At 40.0% G+C, this 23,799-nt stretch overlaps 1 protein-coding gene across 1 annotated transcript; it reads left to right on the top strand.

The window, feature by feature from the left end:
- Window positions 1-10,388: 10,388 nt before the first annotated feature.
- Window positions 10,389-23,705, top strand: LOC310990985 (Golgi-associated plant pathogenesis-related protein 1-like; the record flags this gene model as incomplete). Its single annotated transcript, XM_083978552.1, has 6 exons — window positions 10,389-10,429; window positions 20,554-20,600; window positions 21,434-21,643; window positions 22,439-22,516; window positions 22,783-22,932; window positions 23,695-23,705. The coding sequence occupies 6 exons, from the start codon at window positions 10,389-10,391 to the stop codon at window positions 23,703-23,705; spliced, it is 537 nt and encodes a 178-aa protein (XP_083834678.1).
- Between the last annotated feature and the right edge of the window lie 94 nt (window positions 23,706-23,799).

Genomic DNA, 23,799 nt, shown 5'->3' on the forward strand with positions numbered 1-23,799 from the left:
AGGAAAGTTTTTTTTTTAACTGCATTTAACACAAAGCAGACAAACTCAGGAAAAGGAAGCTGATGAAGTATTCATGCAAACACAAAATATGGACAAATGAATGATTCGAAACCCTGTGCTGATTTGTTCATTTCTGGATGACAGTCAATCTTACTAACATTAGTTCACTATTCCTGCTCTACAGTTTGATCTCTGGCTCTGGAGCAGCTTTGTCATGTCAGAGAAATTAACCTTGGTGATGTCGCCAGGGTTAAATGACAGTAAATTATGATTAGTCCTCAATACAAATTGTGGAGATGGATTTGAAAGACAAAGGCATTTACCAAGCACTTAGTATTTATTGATCCTTGCACCATGGGACATATTGGATCCCCTGTTTTGTTTTGCCCCTCACATGCCCCCTTTACATCACTTTGGTGACTTATAAATTAGTGTATGTAAATGTATTTGACTACGACATATGGCCGTATTGCAAATCTGCCTCACCAGGATAGGTCATAACCTTGTGTATATCTTCGCTGCATTGGGGGGCTATTTACATTCTGCCTAGTCACCCTGTGTTTACACGTACAGTATTACAATACAGCTCAATACACAAGAAAACTGAAGCCTGATGAACTTGAAATTGATAATTAACATATGAATAATAGGTCGATCCAAGTCACATCTGGCCATAAACTGTTCTATCTCATTTATAAAGTTGAGATACTGTCTACTGCCTAGAAAACATGAAACATGAATGCCCTCAGTATTGATATAATGTTATATTGTCACTGGGAACTTGAAAGTCTCCTGCAAATAAAATGGATATGGGGCTTTGGGATGCCCTTGAATATGTTTCTGAATTCTTTTCTACAAAGTGATGCTAATTAAACCAAATGTATATGTCTCTCAAAATGTACCAAATGACTGTAGATAGATGTATAAATGTTAAAAGGTTCATGTTACTGAGCAAAGCAAAAACTGGGATTACCAACAGCTGAAGCCACGTTGAGACTGTGGTACAACACTGTGGTGCATCATCCTGCTTGGGAGTATTAACGTGGGTAGCGGGAGTCCCTGTAAGAGGATTCTGGTCCGTTCAAGCATCTTAGAGAACAGCGGCACCAGATACCTGACCAAATCTCTGAGGTTTCTCACTGTTGCCCGACAGTGGCTCGCCAAAACAAATCTCTGTTGTGACTTCACTAATTGCTCCGGTTGTCTCTAATACCTCATTAGTACAATAAAGTGATTTAGATGCCAACTGAGGTCTCACTACCTCACCGTATGGTTCTTTGTTTTTCTTCCTTCCTTTATTAAGCTCTCCTGGAGTCTACAGCATATTTGTGTACAGTATAGTTTATTTCCAATAAAGCAGCTGGTTGTGTGGCTAAATCTCCAAGCTCAACATGAGAATGTCTGCAGTTCAGAAAAACAGATGACCTCTCGTCTAATGATATTTTCTCTGTATGGAATAAAGAGGCTTCAATCTGTTGTCCCATCCACTGGCCTCCTGTCTGCAGTAATCTTGATGAGGAGCTAATAAGCTGGAGAGAGACAGCGGCCCCCAGTTGTGGCCCCCCTCAGTGGGCCCCGCGACCTTCCAAAACATCCCCCATTAACCCTTCATCACCCAAACCTGGTCTGAAGTATGCCTGCTGAAATGCTCAAGTAATGAAAGGGATCTGAACAAAGCTAGGAGGGATCAAAGCAAACTTCCTCCAGTGATATTTGAAAAGTAAATATGGTAAAATACTGCATTCCACTTTTAAGATTGTGTCTGTCTGTCAGCTTAGCGCTGACATTACTTCTAGGAATTCACAGCAGGGGAGTCGGGACAGTCCAGACAGCCGTGCATTTCTGCTCTCTACAGTTTGCAGAGATGACACAACAGAACACTATATGTTTAACATGCAACATAAGATGGATGTAAAATCACAAGCATGGTTTGTAAAATTTGAAATAAAACTGCACTCAACACAACACAGCCCAAAGATTAGGTCAAAATACAGGACCTCGGAACAAATTCGCCATTAATCCCATTACCACATACTGGTTGCCGTGCTGGGTTCAACCTGAGTGGTTGTTTGCTTTGCTTTGCTTGGTAATCCAAATTCAGCACTGGCCATCGTTAGTGTTTTTGGCTTAGTTTGTGATATTATACAAGCTTTGAATGGCTGAATACACCAATCCTGTCTCCTAGAAATGGCCGTTCTATACATTTAACTAAAACACAGATGCATTTGAATGCAAATGGAAAATATTTGTAATGTTTTACATAATGAGGATATGCTGTTAACTCATACATTTGGCAAGTTGCAAATAAGTTACATCTGAATCACTGGCGCCAGCAGGATAATATTTCAGCGTAAAACATTAAGCAACAGGTCCTCTGATTTAGCCAAACTAACTAAACTATTGTAAGAACAATACACAGAAATTTAAGCACTGCATTAAAAATGGTTGAAACACCAGATGCAGTACATGTTCAGGAAACCTGGTTTAAACCAACTTTGCATTGTCATGGATGCACTGTACTGTAATATGGAAAGAAAGAAATTATGGGGAGGATGAGGGATTACTGATTCATGAAAAAAGAGCTCCTATGTAGCACTGTGAGATGATGGGAAATACCTTTAGGATAGGTAAATCAGAAGGCAACTGTAGGTTTTATGGACTTACGTGATTCTGTCACTATAAACGTTGCTAGAGGGATATGAGCAAACACAATTACAGGTACTGAAGCAGCTTAGGATATTTCTTTAATATCCTGAAGTGGGATGTTTGGGCATCTATACAACAGGAGATAGTGATATACCCACACTCATGTTTGGTGGGACCAAGAGCAAGTGTGGCCAGGTGGTTGAATCCCAGAATAGGTCTCTGGAAAAGCAGCTTGGGATAAGTTTCAGAAGATGAGTGAGATAATTATGACAAGGACTGACATCTCTGGAGATGACCTTTTGACCCAACTGTAGATGGGGGACTGTATCATGTGTGTTAACCCCTCCCACTCTCTTTGTGGGGTTGTGTGTGTGTGTGTGTGTGCTGTATGCCAGCAGATGGAGTAAAAAACAGGACAAGTGTGGACAGAAGAAGTTGTCAGGCTGTAATAAACAGAAACAGAGCAGCCATTCAGGCAGATTGAAAGAGGCTGTAACACACAGACCCACTTCCCTCTTTACACTGATACTGTTCACATCAATCAACTGAAGGGGTACAGGTACAGGGACAGACCACCATGACTAGCACAACCTATCAGGAAGCTCAGTGGGACAGGCTGCTCTCCCTGACTGAGCCACTGGAGGGCGCTCAGACTGCAGGGGAACACCAGGCTGACACACACAAACACACACTGATGCTGTGATGGCTCGAGTCTAGATCTATGTAAGTTTTAAAATCACATTAAGAAATATTCACAAACTTGTTTACTGTCCATAACAAGGTAGACCTACTTTACAACTTTTCTGATACAGAGGACTACTAACCTTGCTTCTCTTCTTTTCTGTGGTGAAGTTATGTCACTCCTGTTTGCTCCAGCGGCTGACACAAAGAAAAGAAAAGAAAAAGAAAAAGGCTATTTTCAGAATAGCAAACATCTTTCTCAGCTTTAAAATTACATTTTCTTCCTGGTTAATGTTTAGCTCTTAAAAGATTTCAGACGAACACTAAAACATTATCTGCGGTCACAATACAACCTTACAAGTTTTCACAGGGCGTAGAGCTTCTGTAATACTGCAAGAGATAACATGTAGTAGCTGTTGTAAATCAAGAATGGATTTATTGTTGTTATTATCAAAATTATAGTAGTCCTGATGATCAGTAGAGTTTGACAGATTATAGGCTACCACTATTGAGGACGATGATCAGTTTAAGTCCACAACATGTAAATATTGGACATTTTGTGTTTCTAAATTATCATCAGGAGGATTAAAATAAACCCTGAAACTCCAATTCTCAGAGAAAATGATCTACTGGTGGCATAATTTTCACTTAACAAAGGAGTACTGACAAGGTTGTTGTGATGATTCATATCTCTACTAACTTGTACTACAGCAACATCAATGTCACCTGTCATCATAGAGCTGTGGATTCAGACTCCTTCTCAGTCGCTCCTTCGAACTATGACTCATCCTGAACAAGTCATTTTCCACAACCATTTACTATCAATGTGAGGACTCAGAAGACGTTTAAAGACTGTGAACATTAGTGTTCCCACCCATAACACAGTAGAGGAAGCCCCTTACTATCTCCCAGACAGGCATTTAACAGCAGTGTCAGTTAACCATTCATCGGTTGTAGAGTAAACTGACCAAACTGCACCAGAAGTCTCAGCTTTGCTTTTTGCTATTAGGTCTATGTGTTGGCCCAACCTATCCACCTATGAAAACAATGTGCTCTTAATAAAGTTCGTGTTCTGAGGGGTAAGGGTCTGAATGCATATAGGCCATGTTAATGTCAGCTGCTGCAGGCGCATGCTTCTAAAAGGTTGAATTTAATCTCTCAATTATTAATGGGCGTGTTGGGTGTAAGATCCCCCTCAAAGTGTCACGGGGCAATGTTGCAGTATATTCTAGACACTTAAATTTTATTTCAAGTCATTCGATCTCATATTGTCAATGACTGCTGCTGAGCTGCAACAGTTCACAGAGGCAATTTCCCATCCGACTGCTATGCAGCAATCTTCAGTCATCTGTGTCATCCGCCTTCTCCTTAATATGTTCAATATAAATATGAATAAGAATATGTTAGTGGATGGAATATTATTATTTTTTATTAAAATTGGAGTACATGAGATAGTTCACAACTAAGATGTATAAGAGTGAAAAAACTTTTCATAAGGAAAATTCTCCTATAGTGCCTTCCCCACAGGCGACCAACTTCCCAAATCACACCTTGATCTTCGATCTTGATCTGACTCCATTTCCTGCCTACTTATCTCATTCACTTCCTCATACATTACTACCATTGGAACTCACAGTCTGACTAGGGCACACAGTCCTGTCCACCTTGATGGGAGAACGCTTTGTAACATTTTGGAATAACTGTTGATAACAGTTCCTGCTCCTAGGTCTTTAGATGGCATCGCCTCAACCCATCTGCATGTAGGCTATTCGGCTACTTGTCGATGACTACAAACATATATCTTTTTCCATGTACTGGCTTTATCATGTCAACATAGTCAATTACTAGGTTTTTGAATGGAGCTTCTGGTTCTTGAATATGTCCTACACATGTCGTTATTGTTTTCCACACTGAGCGCACACTTCACGCTGGTTCCAGATGTTTCCTGTTGTTTGGTGGACTGATGTTCGGCATCAGTACAGATCATGGTGACCTGGCTCTCATGGTGACCTAGCTCTTACTCTCCTACACTACCTTGTGTCACTACCTTGTGTCAAGCTTCAGATCCAAAGTCAGCATCCATTTCTATTCAGTCAGATTCCAACAGCAAGCAGCCTGGATGAGTACACATTCATGTAATGTAGGCCTATTTCTATAATACACTCAGATCACCCATAACTTAGACCTGTGACTGATTTGGATGTTGACTGACCAGTGTATTCTTTTTTATTTATTTAGCCTATGTGTTGAGCTATGACACCGTAAAATGTAAACTTAAAATTAGCCTCAAATCAAATCACTATGTCGTTTTTCGACCTTAAAATAATGTTGGTTAAAGGTTAATAGGATGAATGGTGCCACCGCTGCAGTCTGAGCGGGGTCACGTGGGTAGGAACACCGTGGTGAGCTCCAGAATCTGAGCTCAAGCCCGGCCTCCCTGCTCCTCTCACCTACTACACTACCAGTGCACTATGGGCCGCATGACCAACCTATAATGGGAGCAGACCGATCTTATCTGTTTAGGCTGTTTGCATCCTTCAAAACCGCACCCCCCCCCCCCCCCCACAGACAGCATCAGATGGCTATTCAAACGTACACTGAGGGGTTTGTTTACTTCAAACAAGCGGACATATTTGCGGAGACTTACCCATACGGAAAAGAAATAGAAGAAAAATGTATAACTTTCCAAAGCACATGTCAACGTATGTTTTCCATACAGGTTTCATATAATTTTTGCAGTTTTTTTTGCTATGTCTGTTTAAAGACATGAATAAATACCACTATATGTACATTTTCTGAATGAAAAGTGAATATTTTTTGCAGGTGAATTATGCTGTCTTTATATGTTTTATATAAGTTTATTAAATGGCTGTTAGGCAAACTTTTAATTTGATGGACTTTATTTGCAGTGAACTGATATTACAATGAACATCAACATGGGCAAAACCTGCCCACTTAAAACAATTTCCCTCTAACAGGTAAAACTTGGCTACAAATGTGACACTGTAACAGTTACGACCAGGTGGATCATGTTTGTGGTGTGGTAAACAGTGTTTTAAGGGGTTGTTGTAACAGAAACTATTTTACCTTTGGCACGGAGCTCTGTGATCTTGGCATTGATTGTGCTGCCAATGCTGGAGCGCTGGGTCCCAGGTCACCTCTCAAGCATTGCACCTATATATGAACACAATAGGGGAAAATGGAAAAGAAAACAGTACAATTACTGTATTAATCAAATTAATTGAAAGTAACCCCAAAAAAGCATCATTACATAATATAATGTCTAATGGTGCTAGCTTTATTGCACTGTATTGGAGATGCATAGAGGATAACTAAAAGGAAATACATCACAATGTATAACCTTCGATGAAGAGATGCTTCTATCAAATGCAAGATTATACCTCAGACTATTTTCCTAAATGTATTCATTTGTTTATTTGCTGTTGGACAAAAAATAATTCAGAGGCACTTGAAACAGGAGAGAATGAGGTAGCCTACAATGGCATGTCATGAGTAGACCAATATTGCACCTGTGTTACAGTATATAAGCAAGGGAAGATCAGACAGTATTCTATGAATTACGTTCTTCCATTTGGCAAAGGCATTTGTTTCATTAACACTCATACAGTTAGTACAATGTAGAAATGTTGGGTAGATACTGTATGTTCTCCATGTGTCTCATAGAATTTAACACAACTGACACTAAAGTCTGACACTGTAGAATGCTGGTATGGTGTATGAAATCAGTAAAAAAAAAAAAAAAAAAGCATGGACTATTGACAAAACACATACCATGAAAGGTTGAAAACTTACTGTAGATGGCATCTAGTTTAGTTTTGTCCAGAGGAAGACGAGCATCTCCTCTGCCTCGTTTCCCCCCTTGAAGATTGCTCACCAGCAGTAACTCCATTGGGAAGACTGCTGTGAGCAGATGCCTCACAAATACTGTAGCCGAATTTGCATTAACTGCATAGGCCCACGCCAGTTTCTCTACCATGACTCCAGTCCCAGGATGGATCTCCGCCTTTTTAAACAAGGAGACAATGTGCGTATTTAGGGTTTAAATATAATTTGCTCACCCCTAGAGACTTAAGACATTAAAACAAAAATTAGATCTTCCATACTCATACATGTACATCTGATAGGGAGTAGATCCAATTTATGCACTGGATTTATTTATTCTTTAGAAATCAATTACCTTGGACGACTGGCAGTCCCTTGTTGATGGAATAACAGTCTCTGTTCTGGGGAGGGACAGCAGTGAATCTGCAGATGATGAACCGGACCTGGACTGTGGAGAATTTGGGGGGGGGCAGTGGTGGTGTGGTCAGCTCCAAACTGGATCTCTTAGGAGTTTCAGCCAAATCAATGACATTTTTCATGGTCTTTAAGTGTTCCGGCACATCTATACACAGAAGATGACAAACAAAACAATACATCATTCTTTAGTACAATATAAAGTAAGGCTAAAGTCTTTTAAAGTGTTTTGGTTGTCTAACTGTTAAAGAAGTGATTAGAAGTGATACCTTGGACAACCAATTCCCTCAAATTTGCATTCTCTTCTTTCAGATCTTGGATCTCCCGCTTTAATTCAGCCACTGTCTTTGTTGGATTTTTATCACGATGAATGACTGAAGGTGGTGAATCGCTGTACATTGCAAGGAATTGCTCTGCAGGGTCTTTCCTTGTGAGAGCCTTTGACTTCTGGGTATACAGACTAGAGAGAGAGAGAGAGAAAGATACCCTCTTGGTCAGCTCTGCAGGTTCATTTTCCTGCAGCAGTGTATTAATTAAGTTATTAAGTTTACAGGTTGCCTCATAACGAGTAGCTAGAGAACAAAAGAAGAAAGAATACACACAAACAGATTGAATGACAAACTGCTTAATACTCAAGAGCAGTTTTTGTATCACCATGTTATGTTATGATCATTGTCAGTACCGTATATGTTGTTCACACACAGTGGGCTTTGCAAAAAATGCTAATAATTAATATTTTACTACTACGTATTTCAAATCCATGTAACTTTGGTTAATGTTTAATGAACTGTATGTACTAAAACAGCTATACAAAAAATCTATCAGACTCTACCAGTTGTTGTAAACTGAAAATTAGCCTCAAATCAAATGAAAAATGCTTAACACTATAATTTTTCGACCTTAAAATAATGTTTATAAATAGGAAAATGGTTAATAGGATCATGAATGGTGCCTCCGCTGCAATCTGAGCGGGGTCACGCCGGAAGTAACTTCCCTGCGTGGTAGTACTAGGAAAACCCTATGGGAAAACCTTGGTGAGCTCCAGAGTCCTGCTCCTCTACCCTACACACCAGCGCACTATGGGCCGCAGGACCAGCCTATAATGGGAACAGACCAATCTTATCTTCGTTTTACAGTCTATGCTATGAAGACGTTGTTGCTCCGAATTGATATTCCTTTGTTGATAAAAAAAAAAAAAAACGGGAGAGCTTCAGACAACCTGTAAAGTTAGCCGTCAACTTGACTTTCACGCGAGACTTCGCGAGTTCGAGCAAGACAACGTCTCCTTTTACAAAAACAAACGCCCTAAAAAAGGTACAGAATAACAGATATCTTACTAGTGATCATAAATACAATTCAGACACCCCTAGTGGACTATTAGCCTGATACGTTTCATTGCCTGAGCCTGTGTGTCTCTGACTGGCTCAAATCCAAGTCGGCGCATGCATTAAAAAAAAAAAAGACTTCCCGCCATCTCATGAAGTGCTGCAAATTAATGTAAGTAGCTATAGCTATTTAATACACTTACTTACTAACTTTCAGAGTTTCAGAATTATATTGTGTCAGGTGTCTGCAGCTCATCTTGTAGGCCTAGGTGTGCCTCCTACCTTTAGTTTTTTTTGCTAGCAACACCTTGGCCTTTGCCTGCTTGTCCCTCTCTGGCGTCTTCATGTTGATTTTCATAATGCTGTTTCCTCTCACTCTTTAACGTCAATTCCTTACCACGCCGCGTGTCTGTCCGTTTAGTTTTTCTTATTAGAAATCGATCTATTAGCGGAGCTATCGTAACCTGCGTGCGTGCGTGCACTGGGTCAGGTTGTAAACAAAGCGCAAGCTGCGTTGCCAGGTTTGACAGTTGCCCCCTTTTGGAAACAACATAATTGAATGAGAAGTTTAATGTGGATGTTTGAGTGTTTGTAGTGCAGTGTTGAGCTATTAGTGTAGCCTATGTAGCACATAAAAATAAAAATAAAAGTTTTATAATTTCATTTTAATAGTCGTTGAGTGGTGGTTTGGTTGGGCTTTTACATTTTTAATACTGAAAACATTGGTGACCTCAAAATCAAACTTTGTGAGCTGTTTTCTTAAAATAGTCCAATTTCTCACTTCTGAATTAAAGCAGAAGTAAGTGATCCGGTCGTTTTGGCTAACTTCTTGTCAGACGATGAAGTTAGCAGCCCCCGCCCTCGTCATGGATCTATTGGTCCTCGTCCCTACGTCACCACATTCACGCGCATCCCTTGGCTGCACACACAGCCCTTCATGCCGTTCTCTCTCCTCATTGGATAAAGGTTGTAGGATACAAGGAAAGTTTTCTCCTCGGTTTACAGCAGAGCAGAGTGACTGACAGACCCGTGTTTTGGACCAAACACTCTAAGTGATTGCTGTCGGAAGATAACTATTTAAGACATATATTAACACAAACATTCCACTTACTAGCTCAGGCTTTTGAGCCGACTATAGAGTCCATCTAATCCATTAGTTCCAATATTGGGACCAGTAGCCTACAGTATGTGAATCTGTCTAGACTAGAGCATGTATCTGCCATCATGTAGTTAGTGTGTTTGGTTCTGGTTCAGCATTGTGTGGATCTCCAGAAATGAGGGTTTGCTAGGGTGGGTGTGTAAAAAAAAAAAAAAAAGGGTGGGTGTGTGGGTCTGACTTGCTAGCAGTGACAGTTGGTGACTGCAAAAGTTGTTTGTGTGGTACATTCTGTGCCGTATGAACTGTAACATTGTGTAATATTTTGTTTATCATCATCTACAGACTGTAGACATTTCATTGAACAAGCAAGATATGTGAGGATGAGGAAAGCAGGAGGACCCAAACGCAGGCGCGAACACAGGTAAGTACTTGCAAACTGACATTTAATACTTAACAGGCAGGAACAGAACACCATGACAAACAAACAATAATCCGACAAGGAACTGAAAGACACACAAGACTAAATACAACAGAACGGTTTTGAGGGATGTAAACAGTCTTAAAGGGATAGTTCACCCTAGAATGATATTGCTCATTATCTACTCACCCTCATGTTGACTAAGGGCTGGAAGAATTATCAGAGTCCACCGTCCCTTCTCTGAGTTACAGGGGGTCTTGGCGTAGCAGTGCATTTCAATGCAACGGTTGCAAAGGGACACCAGAGCTCTTCGTAAAAAAACACACACAAAAAAACATCCAAATACCTCCATGATGCTCGTATGTAATGTCCGTCTTGTGCTGAAGCCCCAAATTGCGTAATTGTCCCGAAAAAAATTAAATAAGTCTATATTTTAAGCTCGCGTGATTTGCGCCGGCGTCAGTGCGGTTACTGCGAATCACGCGAGATTTGGACGGACCAGGAAGAGGAGCTTCGAGAAGCTTCCGCTACAAACAAGCTTAAAATATAGACTTATTTAATTTTTTTCGGGACAATTACGCAATTTGGGGCTTCAGCACAAGACGGACATTACATACGAGCATCATGGAGGTATTTGGATGTTTTTTTGTGTGTGTTTTTTTACGAAGAGCTCTGGTGTCCCTTTGCAACCGTTGCATTGAAATGCACTGCTACGCCGAGACCCCCTGTAACTCAGAGAAGGGACGGTGGACTCTGATAATTCTTCCAGCCCTTAGTCAACATGAGGGTGAGTAGATAATGAGCGAAATATCATTCTAGGGTGAACTATCCCTTTAACAGGTAAGATCGGTCTGCTCCCATTATACGCTGCTGTGGCGATGCGGGGACACAGAGCAATTAAAATGAAAATCTTGAGAATCTTCTTCTTTTAGACCTAAAATATTAGAAAACTATAGCCCCAGGTTGAATTTGCCCGGAATTTATAATAGGCCACTGACACAACACCTGTTTACTGTCATTGCTGATAGTCTGCATATAGGCTACAATTTGAATAGGAAAAACATACAGACTAAATGACATTATTCTAATTATATCATACCATTTTTTTTTCAGATATAGGGTACATATGTTTTTGTGTATAATTGCATATTGGGAAATTTAGTCTGTTCAGTATGTGATATTTCTGCTAATGTAGTTTATCAGTCTTGTGCAAATCTGCCTTGTTAGGATCAAATATGTTTTGGCCTGCAGCCTTTCTGTGAGGGGTTTAAAGCAGAAGTAAGCGATATTTTTGTGTTAATATAAGTCTTAAATAGTTAAATCTTCCGACAGCAATCACTTACATAGAGTTTTTGGACCGAAACACGGGTCTCTCAGTCACTCTGCTCTGCTCTGAGCCGAGGAGAAAACTTTTCTCGTATCCTACAAGTTTTATCCAATGAGGAGAGAGAACAGCATGAAGGGCTGTGTGTGCAGCCAAGGGATGCGCCTGAATGTGGTGACGTAGGGACGAGGACCAATAGATCCATGACGAGGGTGGGGACTGCTGACTCCATCGGCTGACAAGACGTTATGGTGCGTTCAAGGCGGCCCGTAAAGGTGCAGCCACACTATAACCGACCAAATCGCGGAGCATCGTGTCGCACTCATTGAAAATACGTTGGGTCACGCCATAGTGTATCCCAGCATGCTTTGCCCGGCGACGGCGACTCCCGACGGCGCCACCCAATGCATTCTCAATGGGAGCGAAATCGCGGAGCATCGTGTCGCACTCATTGAAAATACGTTGGGTCGCGCCGTAGTGTATCCCAGCATGCTTTGCCCGGCGACGGCGACTCCCGACGGCGCCACCCAATGTATTCTCAATGGGAGCGACGCGACGCTCCGCGATTTGGTCGGTTATAGTGTGGCTGCACCTTAACTCGTGTTTTTCCGATCTGTGAAGTCGTACCAGTTCGATCTGGTACGAGTTCACGGGTCGGAAGTTACGAGTGGCCGTTATAGTGCACTTTCACAGGTGAAACAGGTCGGAAAAACACGAGTGGGTTGCCTGGAACGCTACAAAGTCGTAAGTCGTGACTTGAAGCTGTAATTTACGGTTTCAAAAGCCTGCCTGGAACACAGCATTAGCCAAAATGACCGGATCGCTTACTTGCTTTAACCTCTTCAACTCCCGGGGGACGCCTGCGTCCCCAAGCCCCTCCCCTTCTGCAGTCTCAGCTTGCCCAGGCTTACTACAACACTAAACATGGCATTTTTGGTATCTGTGGCTTCATTATGTTTTTATTTGTTTGTTTTTTCAAATTTAGCACTGTCTTTATTTAATTTCTCATTTACTTTGTGCAAGAATACACAAAATATCAGTCCAAAAGTAACCGTCGTTATAAATCTTTTTCTTTTTTTTTTCCTCGTTTCAACCGCTGTTCAACCGAGGGAGACGGTCTCACGCTTTTATTTTGAAGTTACAGGAAGACGGATGTTGATGTTACCAGCTTCCGGAAAGGTCAATGGACAATAAATATAGATTTAACTTATTCCATCGTAAATGTGTACAAGATGGAGCAGAAGAAGAAGACGGAGCCCCCCCCCTCTCCCCCCTCCCGCGTGTGTGTGTGTGTGTGTGTGTGTGTGGGGGGGGGGGGGTTGATGACAATCAAATCAATCATGAATCATTCATTGATTCATTGATTTGAGTGACTTCATTCTCAATAAATTGCTTGACTTGGATTCAGATTCAGCCTATTTTCCCCATCTTGACTCTCATGTCCGCCTGGATCTTATCATGAAAAAAACACTGCAGAATGCTCATACTTTGTGCTATCTTCTTCAAATTTGAACCAGGTGTTCATTGATAGTGTGCTTACAGATTCATACTTTCATTTACCTTCATGGATAAAGTCACAAAGGCTGTTTTTTTTTGTTTTTTTTAATCATTTATTAATTTTTAGGCGGACAAAAAATCTAAATTTTTTGCACACTTACTAGACCACTGCTCTGTTCCAGTAATAGGCTACCTGAAGTGGCAAGCCCTCATTTATGGATATAGTCAAAGTGGTTCAGAAGCTACAGCTATAATAATCTGAGCATGGAATTTTATGCGTTTTTGTTTCAAAATAGGGTGGGAGTCTAAGTGATTGCTGTCGGAAGATATAACTATTTAAGACTTATATTAACACAAACATTCCACTTACTAGCTCAGGCTTTTGAGCCGACTATAGAGTCCATCTAATCCATTAGTTCCAATATTGGGACCAGTAGCCTACAGTATGTGAATCTGTCTAGACTAGAGCATGTATGGTAACACATCTGCCATCATGTAGTTAGTGTGTTTGGTTCTGGTTCAGCATTGTGTGGATCTCCAGAAATGAGGGTTTGCTAGGGTGGGTGTGTAAAAAAAAAAAAAAAAAGGTGGGTGTGTGGGTCTGACTTGCTAGCAGTGACAGTTGGTGACTGCAGAAGTTGTTTGTGTGGTACATTCTGTGCCGTATGAACTGTAACATTGTGTAATATTTTGTTTATCATCATCTACAGAGACATTTCATTGAACAAGCAAGATATGTGAGGATGAGGAAAGCAGGAGGAAACGCAGGCGCGAACACAGACAGTACTTGCAAACTGACATTTAATACTTAACAGGCAGGAACAGAACACCATGACAAACAAACAATAATCCGACAAGGAACTGAAAGACACACAAGACTAAATACAACAGACCGGTTTTGAGGGATGTAAACAGTCTTAACAGGTAAGATCGGTCTGCTCCCATTATACGCTGCTGTGGCGATGCGGGGACACAGAGCAATTAAAATGAAAATCTTGAGAATCTTCTTCTTTTAGACCTAAAATATTAGAAAACTATAGCCCCAGGTTGAATTTGCCCGGAATTTATAATAGGCCACTGACACAACACCTGTTTACTGTCATTGCTGATAGTCTGCATATAGGCTACAAATTGAATAGGAAAAACATACAGACTAAATGACATTATTCTAATTATATCATACCATTTTTTTTTTTCAGATATAGGGTACATTATATGTTTTTGTGTATAATTGCATATTGGGAAATTTAGTCTGTTCAGTAGCCTATGTGTTATTTTTGCTAATGTAGTTTATCAGTCTTGTGCAAATCTGCCTTGTTAGGATCAAATATGTTTTGGCCTGCAGCCTTTCTGTGAGGGGTTTAAATACCTGAATGGGATCCTCCCATAGTTTAAAGGCATACATATCAGATTCATTGGAAAGTGCCGCTAGGTGTAGATTTGAGTGTGTGAGATTGTCACGCACTCAAATTTACTCCCCTACAAGGATAATAGGTGTAGCTAATGGATGGATTCAACTTGACAGTGTCAGCATGTAAGGAGTCAGTTCTTCTTATATAAGAGACTGACTCAGACCATAAACATGAGCCTCTGCCTTGTCCTCACAGACTACAGAGGACTATGCTTGTTAAAACTGGCTATAACATGTGTGTAGAAAATCTAAGGCACCACCTACACATGACAATCTGCAGCTAGATTATACGTTGTGTGTTGTAAATAGCAGGCTGTGTTTTACTGGGTTATGAAAATACTTCTGACATTTGAAGTGCTGCAGCTGAGAGCTTTAAATTTGAAAGCGGGTGATTTGTGGTGGTGAAGGCATTTTTCCTCATATGTAAAGCAGGTGATGCTTTGCAAATCCAGGCCAGTCCGTTTACACTGCATTTCATACAAATACCACTGTAGGTAAACTTAAATAGAAAATTGCAGTAAGGAAGTAGTAGTATGCTCATATTAAGTGCCCACAAACTAACCTGAGATTTAGGGCCACTGTTTTTCTCTTGGGCAATGTCAGGAGTGTCCCAACTGTTGATGTGCACATCTAGACATAGACAACATGAATGCTACAGGACAGGACACTCTAGTTAGTAACAATATGTGATTACTGACAGCTAATAGAAAACGAGAAGCAAGCAAACCTGTTATTTAAAAGAAAATGGGTTATAGAACTACAGTATGAATGGTTTATTGGATGTTACACCCGATACACTCCCATGAATAATTATATGTTTAACCCTATGAACATGCATCTCTCAGTAGCTGTTAAAAAAATAATAATACATGGTCACACCTGAACCTGTCTCGTGAGCTCCAGACCAATGCCTTATATAATGTGTACTTCATGTGACCTGGGTGTGAATCCCAATTCTTCCCTTTTTGAATGCCGATAAAAACACAGTTTTGTGCATCTTAGCAGAATTGTTTAACCAGTGGAAAAAGGGCTATGGGAAAGTTTTTTGTTTGTTTCACTTGTCACATTTTTTAATTGTTGTAAAGGCTTTAATTGGCAATTATCCAAATATGTGGCAGTATTAGAACATTTTAATGGAAGCAGCTTCCTCTATTAATGACACAGGCACTGTTATTATTGCTTTACTCCCTACACTTTTAATTTGGTGGTCCTGGTGAACAGGAATCATAATGAGTCCTGAGAGCATATGGTACATCCTTTTTCAATAAAAACCATTTATGAGCCCCTCATCAACTGTTTGACAACCTAAAGAATTCTTTATGTTTTATGTTTGTTTATGTGTTTGTGCCTCTTGTGGTTTTATAGTAAAAGTTAAAGGAGGTTTCAATTCAAATTCAGTCAAATGAGTCTGATAAACCTGATCACAGACATTTACGTCTTGTTCCACTGTTCATATGCATAGTGGCCCCATATAAAAACCTACTGTAGCCTAAACACCCTCAGTCTGAATTCCAGTGTGCTTAATGTGGCTGTAACAGCAAGTTTAACTGGAGTCTTCATGTCACAGAGTTGTATAGAGGAAAATGAAGCCAGCTTTCTCTTATAACACAGGAGAGGTTACACTTTGTGACCAAGGGGGTCACACAGCTGGTCTTATCCGTTCTTCAACTTCAACAAGGTATGGATCAGCTTGATTACAGTAGCAATCAACATAACAATAACAGAATTGAGACATAAATGGATTGTACTGTGTTTATCTTTCCAATGAAGAGGTGATGCAGCTTCTCAGCACCTGTGACTTGATTAAAATTGAATTTCCATGCACAGTTACATCAAATCAGAAACTTCAGGTCACTGCAAGACTTTGACAGGATCATCACCCACACCTTTATTTCCAGTAGATTAGATTACACCAGTGCCTCATCAGTAGGTCTTCTTACTGCATCATCTGCATCCTCTGCAGAATGCTGCTGCAAAGGTCCTGAAGGGTATATGACCACATCTCAGTTATATTAATTCCCCCTAGAGGCTACCTGACGCTCAGAGAACTGATTTAAAAATCCTGCTCCCTATGTATAATCACTCTGTGGCTCAGTGCCCAAATGTCTCTGATCAGACTCTGACCAATCAAAGTTAAAACTATTCCTTATTGACCTTGGCCACACACTTTTGCCCACCGACCCCTCTCTCTTCCTCTCTGCCACTTTCCTCCCCCCGTTTCTGTTTTTCCAAGCCTCATCTACAAAGAAAAAACACGAGAACACACACACAATCATCATACACAACCAGTGGTGTAGTCAAATTTTTGTAGTGGGTACACCGTTTATACCTGTATCATAGAGTTTTATTGTAGTGGATATACTGAAATATTAATGCATTTTTAGTGGGTATCACGTAGACTACACCACTGCTTTTAACCTCTCTCATGTCTGGATGTCATCTATAACAGCAGGGCAGACTCAGTCTCTGCAGAGCTGCATTCCTGTCATTTTGTAACACCAGTTTAAAGGCGGTAAAAGGAGAAAGACCTAAAAAAAAAAAAAAAAAGAAGCAGAAGAAACATGGTTTGTCATATTACAGACAGCAAGGGCAGCACTTTTCAATGCCACTCACACAACACTTCATCACTTTGCAAACATACAGTAATCTCACAGTGCCCTCCAGGCCTTGTCTCTTTCAACATTTTCATCATATTTTTTACATTGTACACTGCTCATAATTAAAGGTCTGTCTCTTTGTATGAAGCGGAGCGATCTGTCCACCGTATAATTATAGTTGACAGTAAAGTTCATCATACTAAACACATGTCAAAACAGGTTCCTGTCGGGCTAAATGCAAATCAGACCACTAACAATCAGAGAGCACATATAGTACAGACTATGGGGCATATATGTCTGTCTGCACATGAAGGCATTGAATCCTTTGTTTAACACCCACAGTAATGATAGTTTGTCGCAAATGTGTCATGCCAGTGAAAATGTTGGGCACTGCGTTCCTTTAACACACATCCATATTCAACTGTAACAGACCCACAGACAATTTACATATTTAAAAAAAAACATATAAATATAAAATCATACATGTACATGTATCAGTATGTGTATATGAATTATATATCAAACATTAAAAATCGAAGTTGGCAACTGGACTTGTATTCATCAGAAGGAAGGAAGGAAGGAAAATTTATTTATATAGCACCTTTCACAGACAGCAGTCACAAGGTGCTGTACACGATCAGTCAACATTTGACCGACAGGGAAACAATCAACAACAACAACAACAACAACAACAATGCATAGAACAATCGCAATACATTGGTTACAGTGTAAAAGAGTTAATAAAAGGCAAGAGTAAATAAGTGGGTTTTTAGCTGCTTTTTAAATGATATGACTGAGGAAGCAGCTCTCAATTCTGGAGGCAGGTCATTCCAAAGCCTTGGTGCAACGGATTCAAAAGCCCTGTCACCTTTTGTAATGAGCCTAGTGCGGGGGACATGGAGCAGGCCTTGGTATGAGGAACGTAACGGTCTGGAAGTGGTGTAGGGTTTTAGGAGTTCAGAGATGTAGGTGGGAGCTTGTCCATGAATGGCCTGATAGGTAATAACCAATATTTTGAAGTGAATCCTGAAATGTACCGGAAGCCAGTGAAGAGAGAACAGAACGGGGGTGATGTGGTGTGATTTATGAGACCTGGTAAGGAGCCTGGCAGAACCACAACTCTAACTGAATATTACTTCATAACAACTGAATATGGATGTGGAACTGAGATTGATGTGTTGATGCTGATCCAGCTGATCCACTGGTTAAACAATTCTGCTAAAATGCACAAAACTGTGTTTTTATCGGCATTCAAAAAGGGAAGAATTGGGATTCACACCCAGGTCACATGCAGTACACATTATATAAGGCATTGGTCTGGAGCTCACGAGACAGGTTCAGGTGTGACCATGTATTATTATTTTTTTAACAGCTACTGAGAGATGCATGTTCATAGGGTTAAACATATACTTATTCATGGGAGTGTATCGGGTGTAACATCCAATAAACCATTCATACTGTAGTTCTATAACCCATTTTCTTTTAAATAACAGGTTTGCTTGCTTCTCACTTTCTATTAGCTGTCAGTAATCACACATTGTTACTAACTACTAGAGTGTCCTGTCCTGTAGCATTCATGTGCTTAGGCCTACAGCTTCTTTTCATTGGTTTTAAGAGTTTAAGGTGCTGTTGAGTCCCTTTGGATATTTTGCTCCCATACACTTTTACTTAGGTCTAATTTTGTATATGGGACTTTTTGTGAGTCTTTTTTTACACTTTACATTGGTAAAGGTTGTGCGAAATGAGACAAAACGGATACGACTCATTAATACTCAATTTAACCTTACTTAAGTGAGTTAACAGAGTTGCAAGTGTGACAGTGGTGGTCCTGTCACTATGCCTCCAATTGATCATGTGCCCTGGCTACTTGGCCAAAGGGATGTCCCTTTGGGTGACTGGCAAGCGCGCATGACTCTTACCCGGGAGGTGTGGGTTCAATCCCCGCCCGGGCCCTCTTCACCTTGCCACACAAGCAATGAGCACATTACTGACCAGTGTGACGCTGCACTGTGTCGCAATTTGTTTCTAGACATCGCTCCTTGAATCCAGTGGTTTCTATGAAGAGAGTGAGGATGCTTTAGGAACTGCTGCAGATGAGGAAACATAACTCTGTGTCAAACATCAACTCCATCCCTTTTTTGCAGCTTGAGTCAGGTCACAGTGCCATCAGATCAAACAAAATCACACACTACTACTACTTCTCAGGCCGGATGAAGTTCACTGTATAGGTCTCTATTTCAGCTGACACAGCCTTAATTGCCTGCTGCAAATACATTTAGAGCATGTCCATGTCCACTTTTTTAGTGTAATGGCAGAAGAAAACATTGAGATGCACCATTCATAGGGCTTATACTATACACTCTTTATCAAATAATGTTCTTACCCGAGTGTGTAAGACAAAGTTACACCACTGATGATTTGCCAACACGGTCAATCATCCATGGTGGACCTATATTGTTCCAGTTCTTATGAAACATCCAACTCTTGAATGTAATGTTCATGCTTGGGTTCAGGTTCAGGGCTGCATGAGGAAACACAATAATCAGAGCATTCCTCTGAGCAGCTTGTTGTTTGCAGTGGTGGTGGTGGTGACCCCCCTCATACTCCGTCTGAGTGGTGTTCAGCCAGATGTTTACGGGTGTCCACACACACCCACCCGGCTCCTCACACCCAGGGTAAATCCAGAAACTGACTCATGGAGGATCTAGTTGATACAGCTATACTGCCAGCTCAAAAAAAAAGAGGAAGAATCAAACAAACAAACCAAAAGTATATTATTCAGCAACTGAGTTAACCTTTGACACAAAATCTAAGCTTTACTTTTGTGAGCTTTAGACAGTTGAGAACGACACAGTGACAGTTGACCAAGACACAATTCATCATGTCACCATTATCAGTGCAGTGTGTGGTAATTAAAGGCATGCATTGCACAAGCATTCATTACTGTCAGGAGTCAAAACAAGGGACACATGATGCTGGGCTGTTTTGGTTAACACCACAAACAGGAATGCTGCAGGGCTGGATTAATGAAAAAATGTCGTGTCAAATGTGTATTTTGTTGATTTTTCTTTGTAAGTAACCACTAAATGCTGGTACTGAGATTATCGATAAACCCGACTTCTTCCTAATCATGCAAATACTGCTGAGGAAAAAACAGGTTCAGCTTTTTTGATAATCTTGATGCCACTGTTGAATTTGTGGTGATTAAAAGTATTAAGGATGTGGGAGTGTGTTTTTAGTGATCTAATGAGGTTCATGTGCTTTCGCAGTCCTTAGACTGTGTCTGTGTTTAATTCAGGCCTCAGCTTGTTAAAACCACCAGCAACAGGCAATTGCTGTCAGATGGTAAGGAGAAAAGTTTACCACAACCTGTCTGAGGCCCCGCAACTTGTTGTGACTCATTTACTCTCTGTTTACATGTTGTCTTTCAGCTCTTCAGCTGTTTTATTAATCAATTTTATTCAAAAGACACTTCACTAAATCCAGGGTGTTAACCCAGGCTGGGCAGTTATTAATCTTTACATGACCATCATGTGGACAAATCCGGAAAAAGGAAACAATCAGTACACAGATGGATAACCTTTTCTTAAGAAAATGTGTTTATGATCTGCAGGTTTCATGTGATATAAAATATGCGGGCAGAATGTGGAACATCCTGCAAACAGCAGCACCATGCAATTCCAGTCATAAAAAAAGAAGTGGTACAGTAAAATAATTACAAGCAGAGGCTGGGTGTGAGTCTCCTCCTACATGTATGGTGAGGGAGGAGAGGTACCGCGTCTGTAAATAAATACCTGCTGCAAGAAACAAGAGGAAACGGTGTCTTCCAGACCTTCAGAAAACAGAGAGACTCAGGTGAGAGCCACAGATCACTGCAGGCAGAGGAGGGCGTTTATGTTTAGATTATTGCACTTTTTAATTATCACCACCCTGAGAGTATTTGTTGAAATTATTTGTGAATTTGTTGTCTTTTTTTCCTCTCATTTTAATTGATGTGTTTTCCTTTCAGCCTCCACAACCAAACACAAAAATGACAGGTCAGTGCACTATTTGCTTTGAGTTCTGCATCATCATCACGGGCAGGATTCATACTGTCTATATCCTCAGTGGTTGTTCCACAGTTATGCTACTTATCTGCACTAATGTCTCATCAGTTGATAATGTATTTTGTTTTCCAGATGCAAGCTTTCAGAAGGAGTTCCTGGAAACCCACAACGCCTACAGGGCAAAGCACAACACCCCTCCTATGACCCTCAACAGTGAGCTGACCGCTACAGCTCAGAAATGGGCCGACCACCTGCTGGCAAGCGGCACCCTGGCTCACAGCCAGACAAATGACGGAGAGAACGTCTACAACATGTACAGCTCTGCAACCATCACACTGACAGGTGCATTATTTTTATTTTATTTTTCATTCTTTTATCAAGTCATTCTTTTGTATAACTCAGTCAGTCAAACTTTCCACATCACAGTGAGTGATGTCTTACTCTTGCATTTGCTAACATATTCTGTTATGCAGTTATTTTCACACACAGATTCAGAAGCTTAAAAGTTTGGAATGTTAAATAAATAAATATAAACATAAACATAAAAATAAAAATAACAACATGCAGCTATGAAATAAGCCCCCAAATAAATAAATTAGGTCAAATGTGTAAAAATTAAAAGTGAGTAACAGGTAAATAGCCTTTAATTATATTTTAGTTTTTCATAGAGATGTCTGAAGATTTTTAATTAATATTTTTATATAGCTGTTCTGGGGCTGTTGCTTAGGCTTGAATCTGTGAGAAAACCACACTACTCGACTTTTGAACATAACACATGGAAATAAAAAGAGATGATTGTGGCATTAGGAAATAAAAGTCTTCAGGGACTACAGTAATAATTAAATGTGGAGTTAAATAACAAAAGTCCCCTGAAATAAATACAGTAAATAATATTTATTCAAGTATTTTTTTTAAATAATAAATATTTATTCACTCTCCTATATTTTTATATTTACATATTCCTTATATTCATCATCTCATTTATATAGCTTTATTGAGATGGGAATCCATATTAAAGGAACTGTTTTGTATTTCCAATGATTCAGTTCAATATTCTTTGCTGTCACCGGTGAGTCAAACCGAGCACCTACATTCAGGCTATAAAACAACCACTAATGCAAATGTTTTCTCCCACAGGGAAAGAAGCTGTGGATTCATGGTACAGTGAGATCAAGGATTACAACTGGGGCGAGCCTGGATTCACTGGCAACACTGGTGAAGTATCCCACACCTGATCATAATTTAAATAAATGTGAATCTAAAATGCATAATTTAATAGTTAAAGCCTAAGACTAGATGAAGTCTTTGGTTTGTAATGCTGCTATGTGATATGTTGTTCAGCTAAAAACAGCTTTACATCGATCTTGTGTTGTAATTTTTAAGATGTTAGTCAGTCTCATTTAGTTTTGGATGTAGGTTTAAAATGTCATTTTAAACTCCACACTTTCACCTGACTTACTATGGTGCTTCCTCCTGTATAGGTCACTTCACTCAGGTGGTGTGGAAGGATAGCACTGAACTGGGCGTGGGCATGGCCACTGATGGCAAAAAGGCCTTTGTTGTGGGGCAGTATCGGCCGGCTGGTAACATGAACATGGCAGGATACTTTGAGAAAAATGTCCTCAAACTAGGTAAGATGTTACCGCTGAGTCTATTTTATTGTCTAAATACATTAAGCATGTTTACCATGTTTACTATACTAGATATCATGTAAACATTGTATATTTTTCCTTTCAACATATTTATTCAATTTAACAGCTATATACGTTACTTATTTTACATCTATATATCATTTGTTGATTGTTTTGAGAATTCCAGCTTTATATTGAAAAGAAATTAGCAACTTCTATAGATAACACATTAGTAGATTGTTGTAAATGTCTCCCATACATCCAACTACTATCTGAAATAATCACAGTAAAAATAAAGTCACATCTGACATTAGCTCAAATATTTACAATGTTAACACAGTGTCGTTAACAGAGTGTCGCAAGACACTTGTTCATCTGCTGCATGTTTCCCACAGCAGCAGCTGTTGATGCTTCAGTTTCATCATCATCATTGACGATTTCATGTTACACCAATATTTACTGTTACTTTTCAGCATAAAGGCTGTGAATTTTACAGCTGGTGGAACACACAATACCTCTGGACAGGATGCCGGAGGGAGCCAAAGGAAAACCTGCACACTGCTGTAGATGACCTGGACCATCCCTGCAGTTCAACATGCCACCATACCTCATGTTCCATGCTGTACATAAGAAAACAAACGAATGAATTAATAAATGAACATTCAATAAAAAATTGCAAATGGAGATTGTATTTGATCATGTCAAGATTCAGTAAAAAATAAAAAGATGAATCACTGTGGAATTTGTGTTTATGGTTTTTAGGGTTGGGTTAGCCTATAGTTTAACCACATACCTATAACTTCTTATATCACCACAACAGTATGATTGAGTTGGAGAAAAAGTTTTTCAGCACAGTCACTTTCTTTT

Source organism: Trachurus trachurus, assembly GCF_905171665.1.
Source record: "Trachurus trachurus genome assembly, chromosome: 9".
Taxonomy (NCBI): domain Eukaryota; kingdom Metazoa; phylum Chordata; class Actinopteri; order Carangiformes; family Carangidae; genus Trachurus; species Trachurus trachurus.